The sequence below is a fragment of the Cibotium barometz genome, chromosome 29 (genome assembly GCF_041138505.1).
Source record: "Cibotium barometz isolate CiBa-2024 chromosome 29, ASM4113850v1, whole genome shotgun sequence".
Lineage (NCBI taxonomy): Eukaryota > Viridiplantae > Streptophyta > Polypodiopsida > Cyatheales > Cibotiaceae > Cibotium > Cibotium barometz.
Genome location: NC_141074.1, coordinates 11,840,489 through 11,862,264, shown reverse-complemented (window position 1 = coordinate 11,862,264; position 21,776 = coordinate 11,840,489). Strand labels below are relative to the sequence as shown.

Here is a 21,776-nt window from a genome sequence, read left to right as displayed (position 1 = left end):
AAAAGTCTCAAACTTCACTGCTTGACCACCTTCTTTGTAATCCTTTTGCTTACTGCTGTTGGGGGTCAAGTAATTATAGACTTGCGGCTGTAAGAATGGTAAATCCTTGTGCACTTTCTCTGCACCAGTCCTTGCTTCCCTTTGTCCATTTGGCTGAGAAAATTCAGCCACACTAACAGGTGCTGCAGGCATCAAAACTGGGCTGAAATGTGTCTGAAGTCCAGGCTGCACACCTATGTTGGCATAAAGAGGGTTCACATATTCTGTAGGCATCAGTCCTGGTGACGCTCTTGGCATCAAACCTGGCAAAGCTGTGGGCGGTCTAGCCATGGCCTGGAAAATAGACCCACCACCAAAATAACCGGGCTGGGCAGCAACCAAAGGAGGAATGGTCGGCAGAACCATTTGTGCATTACTGCCCTAACCATTAACTGCCTGATCCTGTGCCTGTGTAACATGCTGCACTGGATTAGCTGCCACTACTGGTGTCTGCTCTACATGCTGTGGCATCCTTGGCACTTGTTCCTGTGCCCTCTCAACTGCATGCTGAGATGATTCAGCCTGGGAATCCCCCGTCCTTGACTGCAAATATCTCTTCATCCTAGGATTCTTCACCAGCTGTTCAAAGGTACCAACCATGCTCAGGAGCTGCGCATGAAATAAATCCTCTTGTTCCTGTTCTTCTACTGACATGGCTGGCTGTGACAATGGCTGTGTCCGCTCAGATGCTGACACTCTGGCACCTGTCATCTCTCTACGGTGTCGGCGGGTAGAAGAGGAACTCTCTTCTGCCGGGAGCTTTCCTTTTCCCTTATCTGCCATGCTGTCTAGCCCTCAAAGGAATCCTGTATCCAAAGAAAGATCTCGTAATCTTTCTCACCTGTAATCAGTTGTACCTCTGTGTGTGTGTCTCTTGTTCACCCAATGCAATCTGTGTCCGGGCTCTTGCAGAAAAGAGGACCCTGTCCCGGCAACAGAACCATGAAACCGGGCTATGGACACATAACGCAGTAATTCTTTCAATTAAATACCTGGACTTTATGACACACACACAAACATAATCCTCGCTCCCTCGCTCAACACCAGATTGGCCCCGAAGTACGGCGCCCCTTTCGGTATTTATTTATCAATTAATTCAAGGGAAATTACAAGGGTATGGTATCTGTAGTTACAAGAGCAATTCACAGCCAAGAAACCCCTGTTTTAAGGGAATTTCAGCAGCATTTCGATACATAAACCTTCCCTGAACAAAATCCCAAGTCCCTGGTCCTCTTCCTTGGCCTTCTACCACTCAAATAAGCCCAAAACAGTGAATTTCAGCTTGCTATATTTTCTGTGCAGACCTGTTTTCAGCTCTGTACAACCACCACACTGTCCTGGTAGACCCTAGCAAGGTCCCTCTGCAATCTGCCATCAACTGGGCCTTGGAACAGCCCCTAAACAGTTCAAAAACAGCACTGATTTAGTGCTGAATTGGTCACCTGCGTGGTGAGGTAACTACCCTCACCTGTTCCTGCTTTGGAGCAGCAGTTAGCTGCTCCTGTTCTTGTCAAAGGAGGCTCTTTCCTCGGCCAAAAAGCATATTCCCCACACAGCTGTACATAATTCATGAGAGTAGCCCACTAGAGGGGCATTTCCATAGCTAAATATAGGTTAAGAGAGGCTGTGGGGAGCAAGCTCAACCCTCAGTGCATAGAGAACACGGAAGGGGAAGCTCCAATAGCTCTTAACCTGCAACAATCCACCTGCTTACTACAAAAATGAGCCCAGAGAGCAGATAACCAAGCGCCCAGTTTCCTGTACTTAGAAACTGGCCTAAAAGCTGGCAGTCATGCAGCTCATTTCCCGTTCCAGCCTTCCGGTCTAAAAATCTCCCAATCTGCTAACATTTTGACATCAGTCCTTTGGTGATTATTGATCCTTGCAACATTCCGGAGAGATTGACGCGAAGAGATTTCAAATCTGATGACTGTCCAAAAATAGCAGTTTCCCTAAATTTTAGGAGATATGCCCAAAGCATTCCTTCAAGTCATCTGACCAACATTCTCTTTCATGACCACATCAGAAAATGTAATGTGGTCATAACATAGTGACTTTTTCATTTCATGGACAGTCACAAATGTGTATCTACATTTATGGCCAGGCACACTGTCCTGCACCATTCTCAGTGGCCAAGTACACTGTCCTGGTCCACTGTTCGTCAAGTCTTCAGTGCCCAATCTTCTGGGATTTTAGGGTCCCAAGGCTCAAGTAAACCATCAGTCGCACGAAGTCCCAATGGTCCACCTTCTCTCGTCATGCAATGTCGAAGCTTGATCCAAGAGATATCTGAGGGTAGAAATCAACAGCAACTAAAGAACAAAAAGAAAAAGAAAATATATGTATTTACTTAGGTAAATACAAGGAAAGCAACTGCAAAAGTTCACCACCTGGTGACAGTTTGTACTTAGCCATTATGATTTTGCTTGGTAACTAATAGAAGGATCGAGGGGAAAGGGATCTGCCAATCGAGGGGATTGGCTGAGTTGATGGCGAGGATGAACTGCTCTCGGCCTCGTATCTCAACGAGACATCTATCATGTGTCTCTAAGGGAAGCCTCTTGAAGCTCACCCACTCTCCCAAAGACTGAGTGGAACCTATACTGAGCAGCCCCTATGTAATGTGAGTGAGTGCCAAAGGGGTGGCCTCTGGGCATCCTGAATAGGGGGTTCCATATCAACGGCTGGCAGAGTCTCTCCTCATCAAAAGTCAGGTTGGCTGAGTTGATGGCGAGGATCTCGGCCTCGTATCTCAACGAGACATCTATCCTGTGTCTCTAAGGGAAGCCTCTTGAAGCTCACCCACTCTCCCAAAGACTGAGTGGAACCTATACTGAGCAGCCCCCATGTAATGTCAGAGCGAGTGCCCAAGGGGTGGCCTCTGGGCATCCTGAATAGGGGGTTCCATATCGACGGCTGGCGGAGTCTCTCCTCATCAAAAGTCAGAAGCAACTGGTTGAGTGTTGGCTTGAGGTGACCCCAAGCTCTCATCAAACTCGCTGCAAATGGTCCTCGAAAAAGGCGCTGAGGCCACAAGCGCCGGCCTTCGTAAAGATCCACCTCACTATGGGGGTCCAGGGCCCACTAAGAGACGGGGTGTGGGCCAAAATCCGAGCATAGAGGAAAACCTTCCAGGGCTCACCCCCTGGCTGAAGGCCTCAAACAACAAGCTTGCCCAAAAGGGCTCTGCTTTGAATAGCTGGATCAATGATGCTCGATCCTCCACGATATTGAGGCTGGATAATAACCGTCTAGGCCGGTGTAGAGCGTCTATCCCTGCCCAAAGGAAATTATGGATCAGCCTCTACATCTGTCCAAGGCATACCCGGGAAAACACCCAACAAGAAGTTATGTACCACATGATGGCCATGAGAACCTGGTTCACCACCACCACACGACCAGTGAGGGAGAGCCACGGTGCTCCAGTAGTCTGTATGGATGCAGGTCCTTGCGGTATGGGACACCAAGGCTGATTGGTGTAGTCTATATGGATGAAGCCGTAGCCCCTATGCTCGGGGGAGATCCTGCCTTGTATGGGATCTATGGTTGGGTGGTGAGCTAGCCTGCAGAACCTTGATATGGATTAATCCTGTGCTTGTCCTGTGTTTACGTGCTCTTGGAAGGATTCTGTAGCAAGAATTCCTAATTATGTCGTGTGAATCCTGATATTTGCGGACATGCATGCATGTATGTATGTGTCAACAAGTAATACAACCAGATTCTCAGGGATACATGAGAAGGTCACTTAGATCAGCCCAACCATGCATGGCAATAGTGCCTGCATTATCTCAACTTTTACTCCATGGTAGTTAGACAACACTATGTGCCTCATTATTTTTTCTATAACACAATAATTTAAAACCTCAAGAGTTCTACCCCAAGTCACACTCTACATGGCCATAGCCATGGCAGTCTACAACCTTCACTGTGTTACTGCTCTATTCATACCTCCACCAGTGGAGCCTATGACGTCAACTTTTTCATGGCTAGTATTGCACTCTGCAAGTACCTATATGCAACCGAGTCCCCTATCAACAATAGCAGCATGCTGTTTTAAGGGCTTGATGTTTATCTGTAACTGGCATGGCTGGTATCTAACAAAATATATACCGTGTATCACAAATCCACCCTCAGGTCAGCCTTTAACATATCTATTCGCATAAGAGAGAATACAAGTGGATAGAGCTGGTGCTCCCCCCTCTGCGCACCTGCCCTCTTCTGCCCTCCCCCCCCACCCCCCTTCGGGGGGCCGTCTCCATCTTCCTTCACACCTCCCATCTCCGTCTTCCTGTGCACCCCCGCCACCTCCTTCTGGTGTGTCTCCATGTGCACACTGCCAGCCCACCCGCTCCTTTGCGCTGCCCCCTCCATCCACCTGTGCACCCTCGCCTCCATCCCTCTTTGTGCCCCGTCCTTCCTCTTCACGCCCAATCTACACCAGCCCCCCACCCCCACCCCCCCCCCCCAATACACACAAACACATAACTGTGAATATTGAAATCCACAATAAGTGAAAATTGATTTACCATAAACTGGTAGATAAAAGACTCACAATTTAGAGCAACCAGACAAAATAATCCCCAACAAGGGTCACTACTTAGATAAAATGGAGCTCAGATCCATGACAAAAACAAAAGATTGTTCCTAAATAGTCAACATTTAGCTTCAATTGATAACATTACAAGCATTATGCTCATCATAAAAAACATCCTTGAGATCTCTATTGTAAAGCATGCCATTGCATCTTAGTTTAATACTAGCATATCTTTTCGTAAGATTAGAATATATCCAAGCTTACCCATTGAAGCTTCAAGCTTTTTATAGCTTGGCACCCACTCACTGATGGTAAAAAAGAGGTGGCCAATAGGACTCTGTGCAGCTCATCAGACTCTACCCTCAACACAAACTCAAAACTTGGGACTCCTATCTGCCTTACATGCAACATGCCTACGATGGGGTGCCACATTCATCAACTGGCAAGCCTGCCCTGCCTAGGGACCTAGCTCTTCAAACACGTCGCATCTTTCAAATCTTACAAGGACATCGCCCCAAAGCTGAGAACTTTGTCATGCAAGTGCAAGATGTTCATAAGCTGATTCACCAAACTTTGCAGCAAATTCAGTCCAAGCATAAGCTCTAGGCAGATAGACATAGGGATCATGTACACTTTGATTTTGGAAATATGGTTTACTGACATCTCCACAAGGAAAGGCTCAAGGGTACCTCACATACAAAAGTAAAGCATATGTGCCATAACAATGCCTACCTCTTGGATCTGCCACCTAGATTGTTCCTCAACTGAGTCTTTATTTGAAGCCATACTATCCTCCCCTGTCAGATGCCCTAAGCCCCCTTGATGTAATAAGTTCTGATATATTCAGATATATCGAATTTTGAACTCAGGGTTATTTCACATTGCTCAATTGATACTCCCAATTGAGCAAGCCATGTGGCAACAAAAAATTGCTAGCATAGAGGTGGCCGCGTGGAGCTAAGTAGGGAGCATGAGGGCACGATTGTCTTTAAAATCAGCCCTAGACCGTGGACCGCCATAAGGGGTCATGAGAGTGGGAGTAGAGCCCCTGCTTGAGGACACCACCTTGCTTGATTTTTTTCACAACAAAAGAATTCAAATAGAACTCAGAAGGATACATTACCTCTTTGCTTTCCAGCATCAGTCCAGTAGTTATTCCTATCACAACACGTTCTTTGGCCAAGTCTGAAGCAGCCTATGAATCCAAAGCAACACCACAAAACTTTTTAGGAAATTCCTAGATCCTCCCCTTCATCCTTCTTACCTTGTGCTTTTTAACTAAGCCTCCTCTCAGAAAGATGAAAGTACTATGACCTAGACTTTGTTTTTTGCAAGCCTTAAAACATACTTTGTTGACTCGTTTTCAAAAAATAAAGCAAGACCAAGGCTATAAATGACTTGCCTTAAGAAGGCATCGATGTCCATCGTGAAGGTGGTCAAAGGTGCCCCCAAGAACAACAGAACTGTACAGATTAGATGGCAAAGAATACTCTTTTGAATCCAGAAAATGTACAAGCTCGGTATCATTACAAGCTGCACTTGCGGCCATCTTCTTACCACAACTAAAATATCTGGATAAGAACATGTCGAGATCTTGGAATGAGATTCAGAGTACTAAGAACTATATTTAAGAAAGCAAACACACATCAATAAGTTTTCTTTAAAGTAACTTTTAGAACGCATTCCTGAAGACCTTAAATACTCTAAAATTAGATTTGCATGTACACAAGGCTAAGGATGATACTTTTGTGCAAATTGAGAGTAGGAATTCCATGTGTTGCAAAGAAGTCTCTAAGGTTGAGCTTGAGCGGGAGACTTGTGAATTGTACCAAGGAGGGAGCTTGCTTGAGGTGCCTATGGAACTCGCTCTAGTTACATATATTGTTGAAGACTTGGGAGCACATTATCTTTCTTCTTCTTTTGAGGTGTTTGGAGAAGTGGAAGAACTTGATTTGGTTGATGTGCATGGACATTTTCTGTATAGAGTTGTTACATGCAGAAGCTCTAGGAGTCTTCTTTCAGCCCTAAACACCATCTGGGAACATGCTGATGCAAAACGCAAGCAGAAGAGAGTGAAAGAAAGAAAGAAAGATATATTAAGCGTCTACTAAAGACCCAATGGGCCTATGAGACCAAAGTGATACAATAATGTCCATGGCATATCTCATCATGGAATGGAAAATAAAACAGAAAGAAAACATAAACATAGCTATCTCATTGGGGTGATACAAAACTGTCCATGGAAACTCATCATGGAATACTAAGAACATAAAAACATGGGAGCGACATCAGCTCCGAGTAGATGGTATACCACTCTCCAAAATATCAAGCATGGGGCTGATGAGTATGGCCAAGAGGTCTCCCTCAACTATGTCACGTGGAAAGGTAGCTCGATGGCGGTGGAGCATGTCCTGGATTTGGAGCTGATGAGGTGATCGTGGCCGACGGGGGGGTCGAGGGCGTCAAGCACTCCGAGGTAACTCCTCTCGGGCGAGGTAGGTCCAGAGCAGCTCGTGGAGGGTCCACAAGATCCACTATGTCAGTGTCCTCCACCTCCTGGGTCCGGAAGAAACTGGTGATGGTTGGTTGGCGAGGGAGGGGGCGGGGTGGCTGGGGCCGAGGCACTCTCAAGTAGGTGTCCCTGTGTCTGCGGAGCTCAAGCAGGAAGAGGCCCAGGCAACGCTGGTCCTGGAAGTCAATGATCCTGGAGAGTGGACCGAATCCCTCCGAAATAGACAGTGAAACCTCTCGAGGATCTCATAGTATAATGGGCAGCGGCATATGTAATGCTCCTCCGTCTCAACCTCTGTGTGGCATAGTCGGCAAATCCTCTCCTCTCTGGGTCTCCGTATGAGCTTCCCGGCTTTGACGATGCGCTCAGCTCTACCTATCTCCACTCTGAGGCGGTGGGATGAAACCCGTATCTGACCAATCACGATCCGCATGGCATGGGACATGTGAACACTCGAGTAGCCCGGCTGCTGGATGAATCCATCCTCAGTGAGTGTGAGGAAGTGCATCTTCGTGGGGAGCTCCGGAGGTGTGATCCATGTGCAATGTGTGTAGAGGCTGAGAAGATCTGACCGGATAACCCGGTTGGTATCCATCGTGAGATAGCCGGAGAAAAGGGGAGTCCAAACTGTACTGAAGGGGGGGTAGGTGGTCCATGTAGAGCCCCCATATACTGAGAACCAAGTGGAAACTAGTGCATACCATACTCCAGAGTGCCCCTCAAGTGCTAGCTGTCTGGAGGACATCGGGGCTACAGCAAACTCTGCCTGGATAATCTGGTGTGGGACTGATGGTTTGCTGCAGATCATACGGGAGAACATCAAGACCTGGGGCCTCTCAACTCGCTGCCAATCCTCATCGGATAAATCTGGCCCCTAGAAAGCTGCTCCATACATCAAGGCTGGTGTGACGAGGGTGTCAAAAAGCCAACCCTTCGTCCTGGGCTCCTGGAAATGTGCCTGGAAGCACTACCACTCAAGTAAGCTCAAGGCTGCATATCCTCGCATCACTCTGGCATGTGCTGCGGGAAGCATGGTAAAGTGTGGGCCACTGAAAGTGACACCAAGGTAGACATAGGATGAGACAATCTCCACAAGATCCCCTCTATATGTGAAGCTCAATCTGGATGTGAAGGGGCGAGAGGTATTGAAGACCATTACCTTGGTTTTACCAAGGTTAACAGAGAGGTCCCGCTGAGTGCAAAAGTCATGTAAGGCATCCAACTGTCTCTGAAGCCCTTCGGCTGAGTCTGAGAGGAGGACGATGTCATCTGCATAAAGTAGTATGGGGATCAATATGCCTGTCAGTGTGGGACCAGCCCCGCCTAATCCATCAATGAAGCTTGAGATCTCATCAATGTAGAGGCCGAAAAGAGTGGGTGATAGAGGGCAGCCCTGTTTCACCCCAATAGTGCTTGAAATGTCCTGTGATGTACCTCCTGGGGCTCACTCGTCCGGTGATGGACTCATAGAGGGCGATGATGCTCCAAACCACGTCAGATGGGACTCCGATCTCCTGTAGACGGTGTAGGAGGCGGGCTCAGGGTACAGTATCAAAAGCTTTGCAGAAATCCACAAAGTAGCAATAAATCCTCTGATGTCGTGCTACCCTCCTCGATGATGGCACGGAGGGTGAAGATGTGGTCAAGGATAGAGTAGCTCCTCCGAAAGCCAGCCTGTCCTGAGGCTCTGCATCCTTGGCTCTTTGCAAATGAACTGAGGTCCGCCTCTAGGATCAAGTGGATCTCCATCTTTGAGGATGGGAGTGATGGTGTTGGTGGACCAAGAGGGTGGAAATCCTTCACAAAGGGCTCTATTGAACATGTAGGCTAGTAGGGGCGCCAGGGTATCATGGGCATGCGAGATGTACTTGACAGTGAGTCCCTCATGATCTTGGGCTCGCCCACTGCGTAGTCTACGAATGGCCTTGAGGACCATGCCCTTTGTGAAGAAGGTGGAGGTGGTGGAGCGGGGATCTGGTGGGGGGGGGTAGGGGTGACTGATGGGGGATATGATAGAGGGAGCGTGCCTAGGAGTGCCATGTGTCCGGGCAGGTGATAGGTGTGGGAGGGCGATGTTCTCAGAGTTTCCTCTAGGCCTCTTTGCAGTTCAGCCCTAAGAAAAGTCAGTATAACTCATCCTCTTTCCGAGCATAGAACTCCCGTTTCTTGCGTTGGGTGAGCCATTGAGAAATCTGTTGCGCTTGGCGCTTCGTGATTTGCCCAATCCATACCTCATGCTTAAGATGGGAGCGTGTGGCCCGACATTCGTCATCATACCAACAATTCTGGGGCATGGAACCACAAGGTGGCTTGGCAGTAGACAGCTGCGTGCAGATGAAAGAAGCAATGGCGGATGTGTGGAGTATGGTGGTGAGTTGTGTTGTGAGGGTGGATAGGGGGACATTAGGTTCAAGAGAGAGAGCTAATATTCAGTATATTCATAATATACAAAAAGGTACAAGTGTCTTTGCAGCCATAGGCTGCCTTCTTGAAAAGGTAGAAAACCTAGTCTAAGATCCTATTCTATGACCCAGCCAAGCAAGGGCTGAATGGTCAAAACAATGAGCAAACTTTGCCATTTATAGGCTGGAAATACCCTGACGGACTGGCCGCCTGCTGGTCGGCCAGGTCCAGGTCCAAATCCATGTGATTCATGCAGCCGACAGGTTCTTCAAGACTCTCATATTCTGGCCGACAGCAACACCACATCTTCCATCAGATAAATCCCTGCCAAAACAGCAACTCATGCTCCTAAACTCCAGTCTTGATCTGTCTTTATGTGGTTGCTCTCCTCAGGATTAGCTCTGAGCTCAACCAGTGCATGTCTTGCACATGACAAGAGTATTCTTTGCCATCCAATTCGTACAATTATGTTATCCATGGAGGCACTTCCAACAATTTTCACTTTCACAATGGACATCAAAGTGTTCTTAAGGTAGGTCATATGTAGCCATCTTGTTTTGCTATATTTCTTGCAAACGAATAAACAAAGCATGATGTAAGGCTTACAAAAACAAAATGTAGGTCATAGTACTTTTCATCTTTTTAATGAGGCGGCTTAGTTAAAAAACACAAGGTGAGAAGGATGGAGGGGGAGCATCTATGAATTTTCTGAAAAGTTCTGTGACGTTGCTTTGGATTTTAAAGGTTGTTTTGCAGACTAGGCCAAAGGGCGTATCGTGATTAGAAATCATTATTGGACCAATGCTCGAAAGCAAACATGTAATGTATCCATCTTAATTTTAAAAAATCTCAATTGTAAGCTTGGATATATTCTAATCTTACTAAGGCACGTGTTAGCATTACAATGAGATGCAATGGCATGCATCTCAAAGATATTTTTTATGATGAGCATAATGCTCGTAATGTTGTCAGTTTAAGGTACATGTTGGCTATTTAGGAACCATTTTTTGTTTATTTAGAAACTATCTTTTGTTTTTGTCGTGAATTGGTGCAGTGGTGGCCCTTTTTGGGGATTATTTTGAGTCATTGCTCTAAATTGTGAGTCTTTTATTAGACAAGGTTATGGTAAATCATTTTTCACTTATTGTGGATTTTCAATGTTCACATCCATTGAACTCTTATGGAGGAGGATGACATTTGATGAGCTTTGACTCTCTTCATTGTATGCAAGAAGTACGTGGGACGTTTTCTTTGATAGATGTTATTTTTTTCATGTTTCTCACATCTTGTTATTCATGGATCAAATGTACTCATTCTTAGTCTCATACACCCTTTGGGACACGTTTAATACAATCTTTCATTCTTTATTTCTATAATTCAAGGCCAAGAGTCTATGGGGCTCTATTTATATAGCTTCAAGTCATTTGATCCCAACGTAATGTCTAATCTGCCAAGCTAGGTTCCAAATCAAATGTTCCACCTGAATTTATGTTTTCTCATTCAACTGAAGCAAAGAAGGCATCAAACATCTACTACAACTATGTAATCCTAAATCTTTGGCTCGAGGAAAGAAAACAAAGGTAAATGGACAACTTCAATACAAGCAACTTGAAAAAAATCAAGTATCTCAAACTTCATACTTTTTTTCCCAAGAAAAGATCCTTCAATTAGTGGTCCGATCCAGAAATTCTCAAGAGATCCAGTGACATTACCTTTGGGACTGTCCAAAGGCAATTGGTTTGGTGGCAGATTTTTGTGTTGCGATCATTGGTCCGATCTGGAATTCTCAAGAGATCCAGTGACATTACCTTTGGGGCTGTCCAAGGCAATTGGTTTGGTGGCAGATTTTTCACCTCTTTGCTTCAGACCCTGATACCTTCCATATTATTATCTAGTCCCTGAACAAGGAGAGGGTGCAGGTGTGCAAACTCCAACAGGGAAGAAAAAGTTGGTGGGGTGGGGGAGCCTCAATGGGTTGCATCCATCTCTCCTAGCATGGGGTAATGTATAGATGAAACTTTGTATTTTGCATTGGTAAACTAAGAGTTTGAAACCCTGTACTTTGCATAAATAAACTAAGAGTCCCATTTAAAACACACTCCCTCCACAAAACTCCAACTAAAAAGCTATTCATTATGCATAGAGATGCATACAACTGCATGGCTTCTATGACAAGTTACCCACCAGCTTGTCATAACACTCCACCGCGAGCATCTAAGGCATCAAACTTCACTCTCATGCTCACTTTGTTTATTGATGAAAAATGCCTCCAAAATTATAAGGACCCCTTGATTGACCTCTTGAGCACACCTACCACTCATGTCTGATATCCAAATGCAAAACTCACATATGGTTGCCCATCCCATTGGTCATTTCTCCTAAATTTTTGTGAATTTCCACTACATAAGACTCTCTTGGCTAAATTTGTGTGATTTCCACTGCATAAGACTTTGACCTGTGCATCAGTGTGAACTAATTGACTATCGTTTGAGACTGACGCCAGTGATTATGTGATAGGGGCCGACCTTTGGCATTTGAAAGCAAAGAAACTTGATGATAGCCAAGTCAAGCGGCATACTCAAGAGAAAGAATTGTATGCGGTTATACATGCATTGAAAATTTGGAGACATTATTTGTATGGATCCAAATTTGTTATCTTAACTGACCATGAGTAGATCAAGTAGATATATGATCAACCCAAGTTGAGAGGAAGGCACGGTGGGCAGAGCTTATGCATGATTTTGATATGGAGATTTAGTATAGGAAGGGTAGTTTGAATTAGGTTGCAAACACTTTGAGTCGGATTGAGGAGGTGTTGAACCGCATTTTAGTCAGTATTGGTAGTAGGTTCGGGCAAGAAGCTCCACAGTTTTAGACCAAGACTCAAGGGTCATACCACCTGTTAGAATGGCTCGTAATCAATACTTGATTTGGAACGGATTATTGTTCCAAAATGATAAAGTCTGTGTACCAGATTATGCTGAGATTAGGAAAAGGATCCTTTATGAACGTCATGACCCTCCTACAGCAAGTCATTTGGGGTTACAATAGGTCTATGATTTGGTAAAACGGGCATTTTACTGGCCTGTGTACCGGATCGTGCTGAGATTAGGAAAAGGATCCTTTATGAATGTCATGACCCTCCTACAGCAAGTCATTCGGGGTTACAATAGACCTATGCTTTGGTAAAACGGACGTTTTACTGGCCTAAGATGAAGACAGAAGTCCAGGAATATTTTGGTGAAATGTCATCAATGTCGAGTAAACAAAATTGGGACCTTGGGCACCTTAGGGCTGGAGAGTTGTTACTTCCTGTGGAGATCCCTTTTGGGAAATGGGAAAGTATTTCCATGGATTTTATTGTCGGATTGCCACAAACTGGCAAAGAGCATGATGCCATTTGGATGGTGTTAACACACTAAAAAAGATGGCAAGATTTTTACCTACAAGGTTAACAATCAAAGCAACTGATTTGGCACAACAATTTGTTGAGCAGCTTTTCAAATTGTATGGATTGCCCTGTTACATAGTGAGTGACAAGGATTCGATGTTTTCTAGACACTTCTGGCAACTAGTTTTGCAAAAATTGGAGACTACGCTAAGTATGAGTTCCTTTGATCATCCTTAGTCCGATGGGCAAACAGTGAGGGTGAATCAGTAGAGGATATGCTTCATGCATGTCTCCAAGCAACCATCTAATTGAGAGAGGTACATCCCAATGGTCAAGTTTACCTACAATAGTACTAAGTAATCGGCTACTCGTTACAGTCAGTTTATGCCGATGTACGGTTACCAACCTAGATCTCCGATAACTGTATCAGGACTTTAAGGTATTAAAATTGATGCGGCTAGAGATTACTTAGCCGGATATGTAGGAGCTGCTAGTTAGCGCACGAGAATCTATCAAAAGTGCTCGGGATAGAGCACAATTTTATATTGATAGGAAGCATTTGCCGAGGGACTTATCCGAGGGAATGCTAGTATATCTAAGGATACCCAATAGATCTAAGACGTTGCGGATGAGGAAGGTAAAGTACAAGAAAGTGTCCTTGGGTCATTTAATAACAGTAGGGTTGTGTCGTTGAACAACGTCAATTTGCCCTATTTAACAACCGTAGTGTTGTTTGCTTGCTTGGGTAGAGACACGAGCCTTTGTGCATGGTTTTTGACACGCCAAGCCAAGTTTATGCTTCACAAGAAAATGTGAGTTATGTTCAAGCTTTGAACATTGATTTAGTTTGAGGAACACCTTTCTCTAGCAAAGATTTTTGAGTCGGGTTTTGACCCATTTTATGGGAAGGGAAAAGTGGGAAGCTTTCTTCCCACCTTATTTACCTCAAACTGTTAAATATTTGCAAAGATTTTTTAGCCGGGTTTTGACCCATTTTATGGGAAGGGGAAAAGTGGGAAGCTTTCTTCCCACCTTATTTACCTCAAACTGTTAAATATTTTTAAAGCTATAGGATGTTTCATCTCTTCAATTTGCTTTTGAGATTCGTAGAACTAAAGGAAGCTTCTTATCACCAAGAATTTGGTGTATGGACATAGGGACGATGCTTGGAGTCTGCAGAGATCCTATAGAGCTGTGAAGTCTATGGTGAAGGTGTAACTTGCCTGGGAAGCGCAGGAGTGGGTGTACATTGCTTTGACCATTAGCGCAATTAAACATTTTGGCATTTAATCGCAGCCATTAAACAATCCACAAAGCTGAAAATAAAAGTTGCACGTATAACACCACATAGAGGCCGGAATGGGCCAACCCCTCCCCTTGGAGTATTTTATTACCCAAGGAGAATAATATCATGTACAAACTTTGAGAGCCTTACTCTCCCCACGGGAGATGCCGGGTTATCCATATACAAATACCATAACACAACCCAACATGAGGCTACCAAGCCAGAACACATGCTGTAGAAATGTTGAGCCAACAATATAATCCATATACCTCCGTGGGGGTACTGATTCTTCCCCAAAAACCACAGGTCTTCATGCAAAAGAGCTGGTATAGCAAGTACAACTCTCCATTCAGTTGGTACAACGAGTACAATGGTTGGTACAACAGGTACAATGGCTGGTACAACCGGTATAGTGGTTGGTACATCAAGTACAAATGCAAGTAGAATGGCTGGTACAGCCGGTACAGTGGTTGGTATAGCAAATACAACAAGTACAAGGACTAGTACAACAAGTATAGTGGCTAGATATCATATTAAAATGATTAAATACCCTTGCCTTCAGTATTTCTTCGCGATGGAAGCCTCCAAAACAGTCCCTAACAGCCGGTATTCTTCATGGGCAGCCTTCAAGAGAGAGAGAAAGAGAGTAGCCATCATTAGGGCAGCCTGTAATGGTGGTAGAGGCTAGTGTGCAGCAAGAGAGCCTCCTTTAATGCAGAGAGAGGGCTCCAATTTATAGATTTGGGGCTCCCATGAACTAAAATGGCAAAAAATGAAATGATAACTAAATGAGACTAAAAAGTACAATAAATTGATTGTCCTACAGTTATAAGAGCAGAACTATAAGCCTCCGAGATGATACTGAGTAGAAAATACTGGAAAATACTGAAAAATGTATATCAGGTAGATCCATGTATGTTGATCAGTTGAAGTGTTGCCCTCTCCTTAGATCAAGTATCTCCGCCATGGAGCTGTCTAGAATGGAGAGGTCGTAGAAGTGAGGTAGGCGCCTCCGATCATGCTAAAGGATGATCTTCCACCACAGCTCCCAACCAGTCGTCCTGAGGATCATCGCATTGAGTTGGTCCCCGAGACAGAACCACCCAGTAAATTCCCCTATCGCCTTTCTAAGGCACTGGAGAGTGAACTAGAGCAACAGCTTTCCCAGCTACTCCACGCTAGATTCATCCGGCCATCATCCTTGCCCTTTGCTGCACCTATCTTGTTTATGTAGAAGAAAGACAAGTCCGCACGATAATGCGTGGACTATAGGGCTCTTAACAAGCTCACAGTGAAGAATAGGTTTCCAATGCCTAGGCTTGAGTATATCCTTGAGCGACCAATGGTGCAAAGTTCTTTTCAAAGATAGATCTCAAAAGTGGCTATCATCATGTTCGGATAATTACGGGTGGCATTCCCAAAATAGACTTCACGACTGAACGTCGCCATTACGAGTTTGTGGTGATGCCATTCGGTCTCACCAATGCACCTACGACATTTAACAAGACGATGTCTCGGGTATTTGTGGAGCTCATAAGTGTTCATCATTTTTTCTGCAACTGGCAGATGTCGAAAAGGTCTTGCAACTTTTGCAAGACAATGTACTCTACATCAATGCAAAGAAGAGAGAATTTCGAGTAGAAGAAATCCATTATCTGAGATATGTTATCAGTTGAGATGGGATTAGAAGAAATCCATTATCTGAGATATGTTATCAGTTGAGATGGGATTAGCCTTGACTCTGAAGAGGTAAGGGCGATTCTCGAATGGGATGTTCCCAAGAATGCGCAAGAGATCCGCTCTTTTGTGGGTCTCTGCCAAGCATACATTACTCATATGGACAAATTTTTCAACCTTGCAGCACCTCTCACAGATCTGCTCAAGGGCGTGAAGATGCATCATCAAAAGGCGTCCATCATGGGCAAAGCACAATGCAATGAAAAAAGTGGCCTCATTCTCAAATCGGCTTCATGGGATGATCCTTTCGAGGTAATCACCGATGCCAACAATTTAGCCATAGGAGCTCCAGCAGGAAAGGCGCCTAGTGGTTTACTATAGTCAAAAATTAAATGATGCAGAAAAGAATTATTCTGTGTATGACAAAGAGTTATTGGGGGTGATGACAGCACTTAAACATTAGAAACACTTCCTTTACAGGAGAGAGTTTACCGTTAAGACAGATCACCAAAAATGGTTACAGACCATGCCTAGTGCCCAATGGAGTGACGGACAAGCCAAATGGAGTTAGAAATTCCAGTTTGGAGGTATGATTGAATACATCCCTGGCTCAAATAACCCTATTGCCGATGCTCTGAGTCGAAAAGGCACAATTCAAAATTTGCAAGAGTCCACTATGCTTGAAATACAAGGTGTAATCTGAACCAGGTCACTACACCATTCATGATAGCTGGTTATTTTACAAGAACCGGCTGTGCATTCTCAGGGAAAAGCAACAGGCACTTCTCCATGATAGGCCTGGGAGGCCTCTTACACTTTCTATCTATAAATTCAGAATTCTCACATATCAACTTTTCTTTCTTTTTGCAGTAACAAGCACCCTTGTGTTTTTCACTCTTCCATCTCTCATATCCATGTCAACGCCCCAGCCCCTGTCCTTTACTGATGATTTATTGGATCATGAATGGGACCAGAAAGATAAAGAGGCAAATGTTGAGAAACCTGGCCATGATACTGAGCTTGGCCACCATACCACAATGGTGGAAGAGGAGGAGATAATTGTGGTGGAGAAGTCTTTTATTTGAATAGTCTAGATTTTTTGTTGACGAATCTAGATAGGGTAGACATTATTATAGGTAAAGGATGGTTTCATAACCATGATACTGTTAGCAGTCATTTCCTATCTATACCATATTACTCAGTAGGGAGTGAGGGTGTCATGTGCATGAAAGATGCCATGGACATTCTCAGATACTGGTCCAGAAGAGGCAGCTAGATAAAAGGAGTATGAGCACCAGGTAGAACCAGGATGATGGAGCACAGAGCACTTATGGCAGTATGGACTTGGAGATAGATGCAAGGGAGGGCAGTCGGCTGCAAATGATCTGTCGGCTGTACCTGATTGGCCGCAGCTGTACTACAGGAGGCTGTCGGCTGCTGCATGCGCCACATGGAGATGGGTAGGCCAGTCGGGCATGCGTTAAATGAATTTATGAACTGTTGACTGGCCGACCAGCAGTCGGCCAGTTTGCCAAGTCTTGATGAAGGCCTATAAATAGGCATAAAGGCTCCTCATTCTATTCATTCACCCCTTTATGGAGGGGATCCTTAGGGTCCATGTTAGGACTAGATTTTGGGTGTTTATCACCTTTTTTACAAGGCAGCCTAGGGCTGTGGACTGAGTACCTTTTTGTACCATATTAATATACTGAATTTCCAGCATCCTTCTCTCTCTCTACTCTCTCTTCATATCTGCATTTTTGCATCAGCATGTTTCCAAGAGTGTTTAGGGCTGAAAGAAGACTCTCAGAGCATCCGCGTGTTACATTGGTATCAGAGCATCAAGCTCAGCAAAGCTAAACACTGATTCAGTCCCATATGATGGTGTACAGGTCCAAGGTACAGGAAAGTACACGGATACGAAGCCCAAGGCAAGGAACACAGAATCGAGAAGAGCTCCCAGGAGGTTTGTTGGTGGTGTTTCACAAAGCCAGAGGGGATGGCTGTCCTATGAGCCAGATAGGTTCTCGGGCAACGGTCCCAAGGGAGGTTTATCCTCCAAGGGTGATGTGAGAGTGCCAGACTCATTTCTCAGGAATGAAGACCAAGACAGTGTTTAGAGTCAGGGCAGGAATGGATTGTGGACTAGATGGAACAGATGCATAGATCTTATTCTGAGACAGAGTGGTTTTGGAGACCATGCCGGGCTTTCAGAGAAAAGGGTTGCCAGGGATGGAAGGATGACAGAGGGAATTTGGGAAAAGATTGGGATGATGACAGTCATCCAAGAACAAGTTGGAATCCCGTCATCAAGTTTAGCAGAGGGGGATGTCACGTGCATGAAAGATGCCATGGACATTCTCAGATACTGGTCCAGAAGAGGCAGCCAGATAAAAGGAGTATGAGAACCAGGTAGAACCAGGATGATGGAGCACAGAGCACTTATGGCAGTATGGAATTGGAGATAGATGCAAGGGAGGGCAGTCGGCTACAGATGATCTGTCGGCTGTACCTGATTGGCGGCGGCTGTACTATAGGAGGCTGTCGACTGCAGGCACCACATGGAGATGGGTAGGCCAGTCGGGCATGCGTTAAATGAATTTATGAACTGTTGGCTGGTCGGCCAGTTTGCCAAGTCTTGATAAAGGCCTATAAATAGGCATAAAGGCTCCTCATTCTATTCATTCACCCCTTTATGGAGTGGATCCTTAGGGTCCATGTTAGGACTAGATTTTGGGTGTTTATCACCTTTTTTACAAGGCAGCCTAGGGCTGTGGACTGAGTACCTTTTTGTACCATATTAATCATTCTTCTCTCTCTCTACTCTCTCTTCATATCTGCGTTTTTGCATCAGCATGTTTCCAAGAGTGTTTAGGGCTGAAAGAAGACCCCACAGCTTCCGCGTGTTATAGAGGGCCTCTGTTGTGGGTGTGCCCGCCCAGTTAGGAGTATTCTCCATTTTTCCTCATTTTCCATGTCTTTTTCTATGTTTTGTCTGGTCGTGGGGGACTGTACCTTGCTGGCCCACTTGATCTATTTACTGGCCGACTGTTTTCTTATCGCCGACTTGATCATGTGCTGGCCGACTACTCCTTTTGTTGGCCGACTAGGATTTATCCAATCGGGTGCTGTTGTCAGCCTGTTTGCTGTGGCCGACCAGTAGCCCTACTCCAGTTTGTCATAAGGGTGCGTTTGGAGTCCCACCCTCCTCTACTCTTGTAAACTGTGTAGAAATTATGAAGTGTTTCAATGTTGTCTGATCCTCTTTCATCTAATCTTACGTTTTATTTTAAATCTAGTCAGTTAGATGTTTGGGAGACACCTAAGTTAGAAAAGATCAAACAGAGTTTCCTAATGTTTTTCGTGCAGAGTTACCTCATGGTTTACCCCCTAGTCAATCGATTGACCTTACGATTGATCTGATTCCACGGTCTCAACCTATGAGTATTACACCTTACAGGGTGAGCCAGTTAGAAGAGGATGAGATTGCCCGATAATTATCAGAATATCTTAGGATAGGATAAATTCGACAGAGTAAATCCCCCTGGGGAGCTCCAGTGCTTTTGAAGCATAAAAAAGACGAACTTGGAGGATGTGTGTCAACCATAAAAAGTTGAACAAAGCTACAATCAAGAATAGATACCCCCTTCCTAGAGCGGACGATCTGACAGGCTCCAAGGAGCCAAGTATTTTACGAAGATTGATTTTCGTACGGGTTATCATTAGATTAAGATAGTCGAGGAAGTTACCTTTAAGACAAGTTTTTGAACCAAATATGTTCATTACGAGTTTCTCGTAGTACCTTTTGCGCTCACAAATGCTCCTACTACTTCTTAGTGGATGACGAACGATCTCTTTTTGGATTGTTTGGGGAAATTAGTTGTGGTATGCTTGTTACATGCGCGGAAGCTCTGAGTCTTTTTTCAGCCCTCAAAGCCTTTCATAGGAACATCTTGATGCAAAACACAAAGAAAATATGGAGAAAAGAGAGAGAGAGAGAGAGAGAGAGAGAGAGAGAGAGAGAGAGATGGCTGTATTTTTACTATATTCATATAGTACAAAAAGGTACATGTTTCTGGCAGCCATAGGCTTGCCCCAAAAAGGTGGAAAACCCTATCCTACCTATCTACTATGACCTAACACTTGTGAGGTGTCAGATATAATACTAGGAGTCAAGCGATGCCTTTTTATAGGCCCTTGAAGGAATAGTGAACTAGCCGACTTGCTTGTCATGTGCAAGTATGCCCATGGACATGTTCCTCAACTAGTCCAGAAGGGGCAGCCAGAAAAAGAATGATAAGAATCAGAAGTTGGAGCATCAAGTGCTGATTTGGCTAGAGGGGACCAGGATGACCAGGCGGCTGCAAGAGGGGTACTATCGGCTGCAAGAGAAGGCTGTCGGCTGGACCAGATTTGAGGTGGCTGCAGGCGCATCACTTTTATGGGAAATACTGCCAATCAACTGGCCGACCAACAGTCGGCCAGCTCTTCTATTTGTTCAAGAGCCTATAAATAGGCAAGGATGCTCATTGTATTATTCATTCAACTCTTTAGGAGTTGGGTCCCTAGTATAGGAATGTTTTGGTGATGTTCACCTTTTCAAGAAGGTAGCCAAGGGCTGTAGATGTAGGTACCTTTTTGTACCATCAAAAATATACTAAAATTCCAGCCATATCTCTCTCTCTCTCTACTCTCCCTTCTGTCTGCGTTTCTGCATCAGCATGTTCTCGGTAGTGTTTAGGGCTGAAAGAAGACTCCCAAAGCTTCCGCGTGTTACATTGGTATCAGAGCCTCAGGCTCAGCAAAGCTAAACACTGATTCAGTCCCATATAATGGTGTACAGGTCCAAGGTAACAGGAAAGTACACGGATACAAAGCCCAAGGCAAGGAACACAAGATCGGGAAGACATCCCATGAGGTTTGTTGGTGGTGTTCCACAAAGCCAGAGGGGATGGCAGTCCTGTGAGCCAGATAGGTTCTCGGGCAACGGTCCCAAGGGAGGATTATCCTCCAAGGGGTGATGTGAGAGTGCCAGACTCATTTCTCAGGAATGAAGACCAAGACAATGTTCAGAGTCAGGGCAGGAATGGATTGGGGACTGGAAGGAACAGATGCAAAGATCTTATTCAGAGTCAGAGTGGTTTTGGAGACTAGGCCGGGTGTTTAGAGAAAAGGGTTACCAGGGATGGATGGATGATAGAGGGACCCCCGGAACAGAATGGGATAATGACAATCATCCAAGGAAAAAGTTGGAATCCTGTCATCAAGTTTAGCAGAGGGGGATGTCATGTGCAAGTATGCCCATGGACATGTTCCTCAGCTAGTCCAGAAGGGGCAGCCAGAAAAAGAATGATAAGAACCAGAAGTTGGAGCATCAAGTGCTGATTTGGCTAGAGGGGACCAGGATGACCAGGCGACTGCAAGAGGGGTACTGTCGGCTGCAAGAGAAGGCTGTCGGCTGGACTAGATTTGAGGCGGCTGCAGGCGCATCACTTTTATGGGAAATACTGCCAATCAACTGGCCGAACAACAGTCGGCCAGCTCTTCTATTTGTTCAAGAGCCTATAAATAGGCAAGGATGCTCATTGTATTATTCATTCAACTCTTTAGGAGTTGGGTCCCTAGTATAGGAATGTTTTGGTGATGTTCACCTTTTCAAGAAGGCAGCCAAGGGCTGTAGATGTAGGTACCTTTTTGTACCATCAGAAATATACTGAAATTCCAGCCATATCTCTCTCTCTCTACTCTCCCTTCTGTCTGTGTTTCTGCATCAACATGTTCTCAGTAGTGTTTAGGGCTGAAAGAAGACTCCCAGAGCTTTCGCGTGTTACATTGCTGTCGGCTAGTTCCATGGACATGCAAAAATCATCATGCTACCGACACCATCTAATAGGTACTCCATCTGTTGGCCAACAAGATCTTGCTCCGCACACCA

General features: G+C 45.0%; 1 protein-coding gene across 3 annotated transcripts in view; it reads right to left on the bottom strand.

Annotated features, from left to right (window-relative positions):
• The window catches only part of LOC147621845 (phosphopantetheine adenylyltransferase 1-like), a 65,731-nt gene that overhangs the window by 11,317 nt on the left and 32,638 nt on the right, over window positions 1-21,776 (bottom strand). For 2 of the 3 annotated variants that reach the window (XM_086822865.1, XM_086822866.1), the window contains exons 2-3: window positions 5,976-6,144; window positions 5,697-5,768 (exon numbers count right to left, since the gene is read on the bottom strand). In XM_086822865.1, coding sequence (XP_086678991.1) covers window positions 5,697-5,768; window positions 5,976-6,122 — 219 coding nt within the window. In that variant the 5' untranslated portion in view covers window positions 6,123-6,144. The remainder of the gene's footprint in view (window positions 1-5,696; window positions 5,769-5,975; window positions 6,145-21,776) is intronic. The other variant, XM_086822867.1, reaches the window with a different exon arrangement.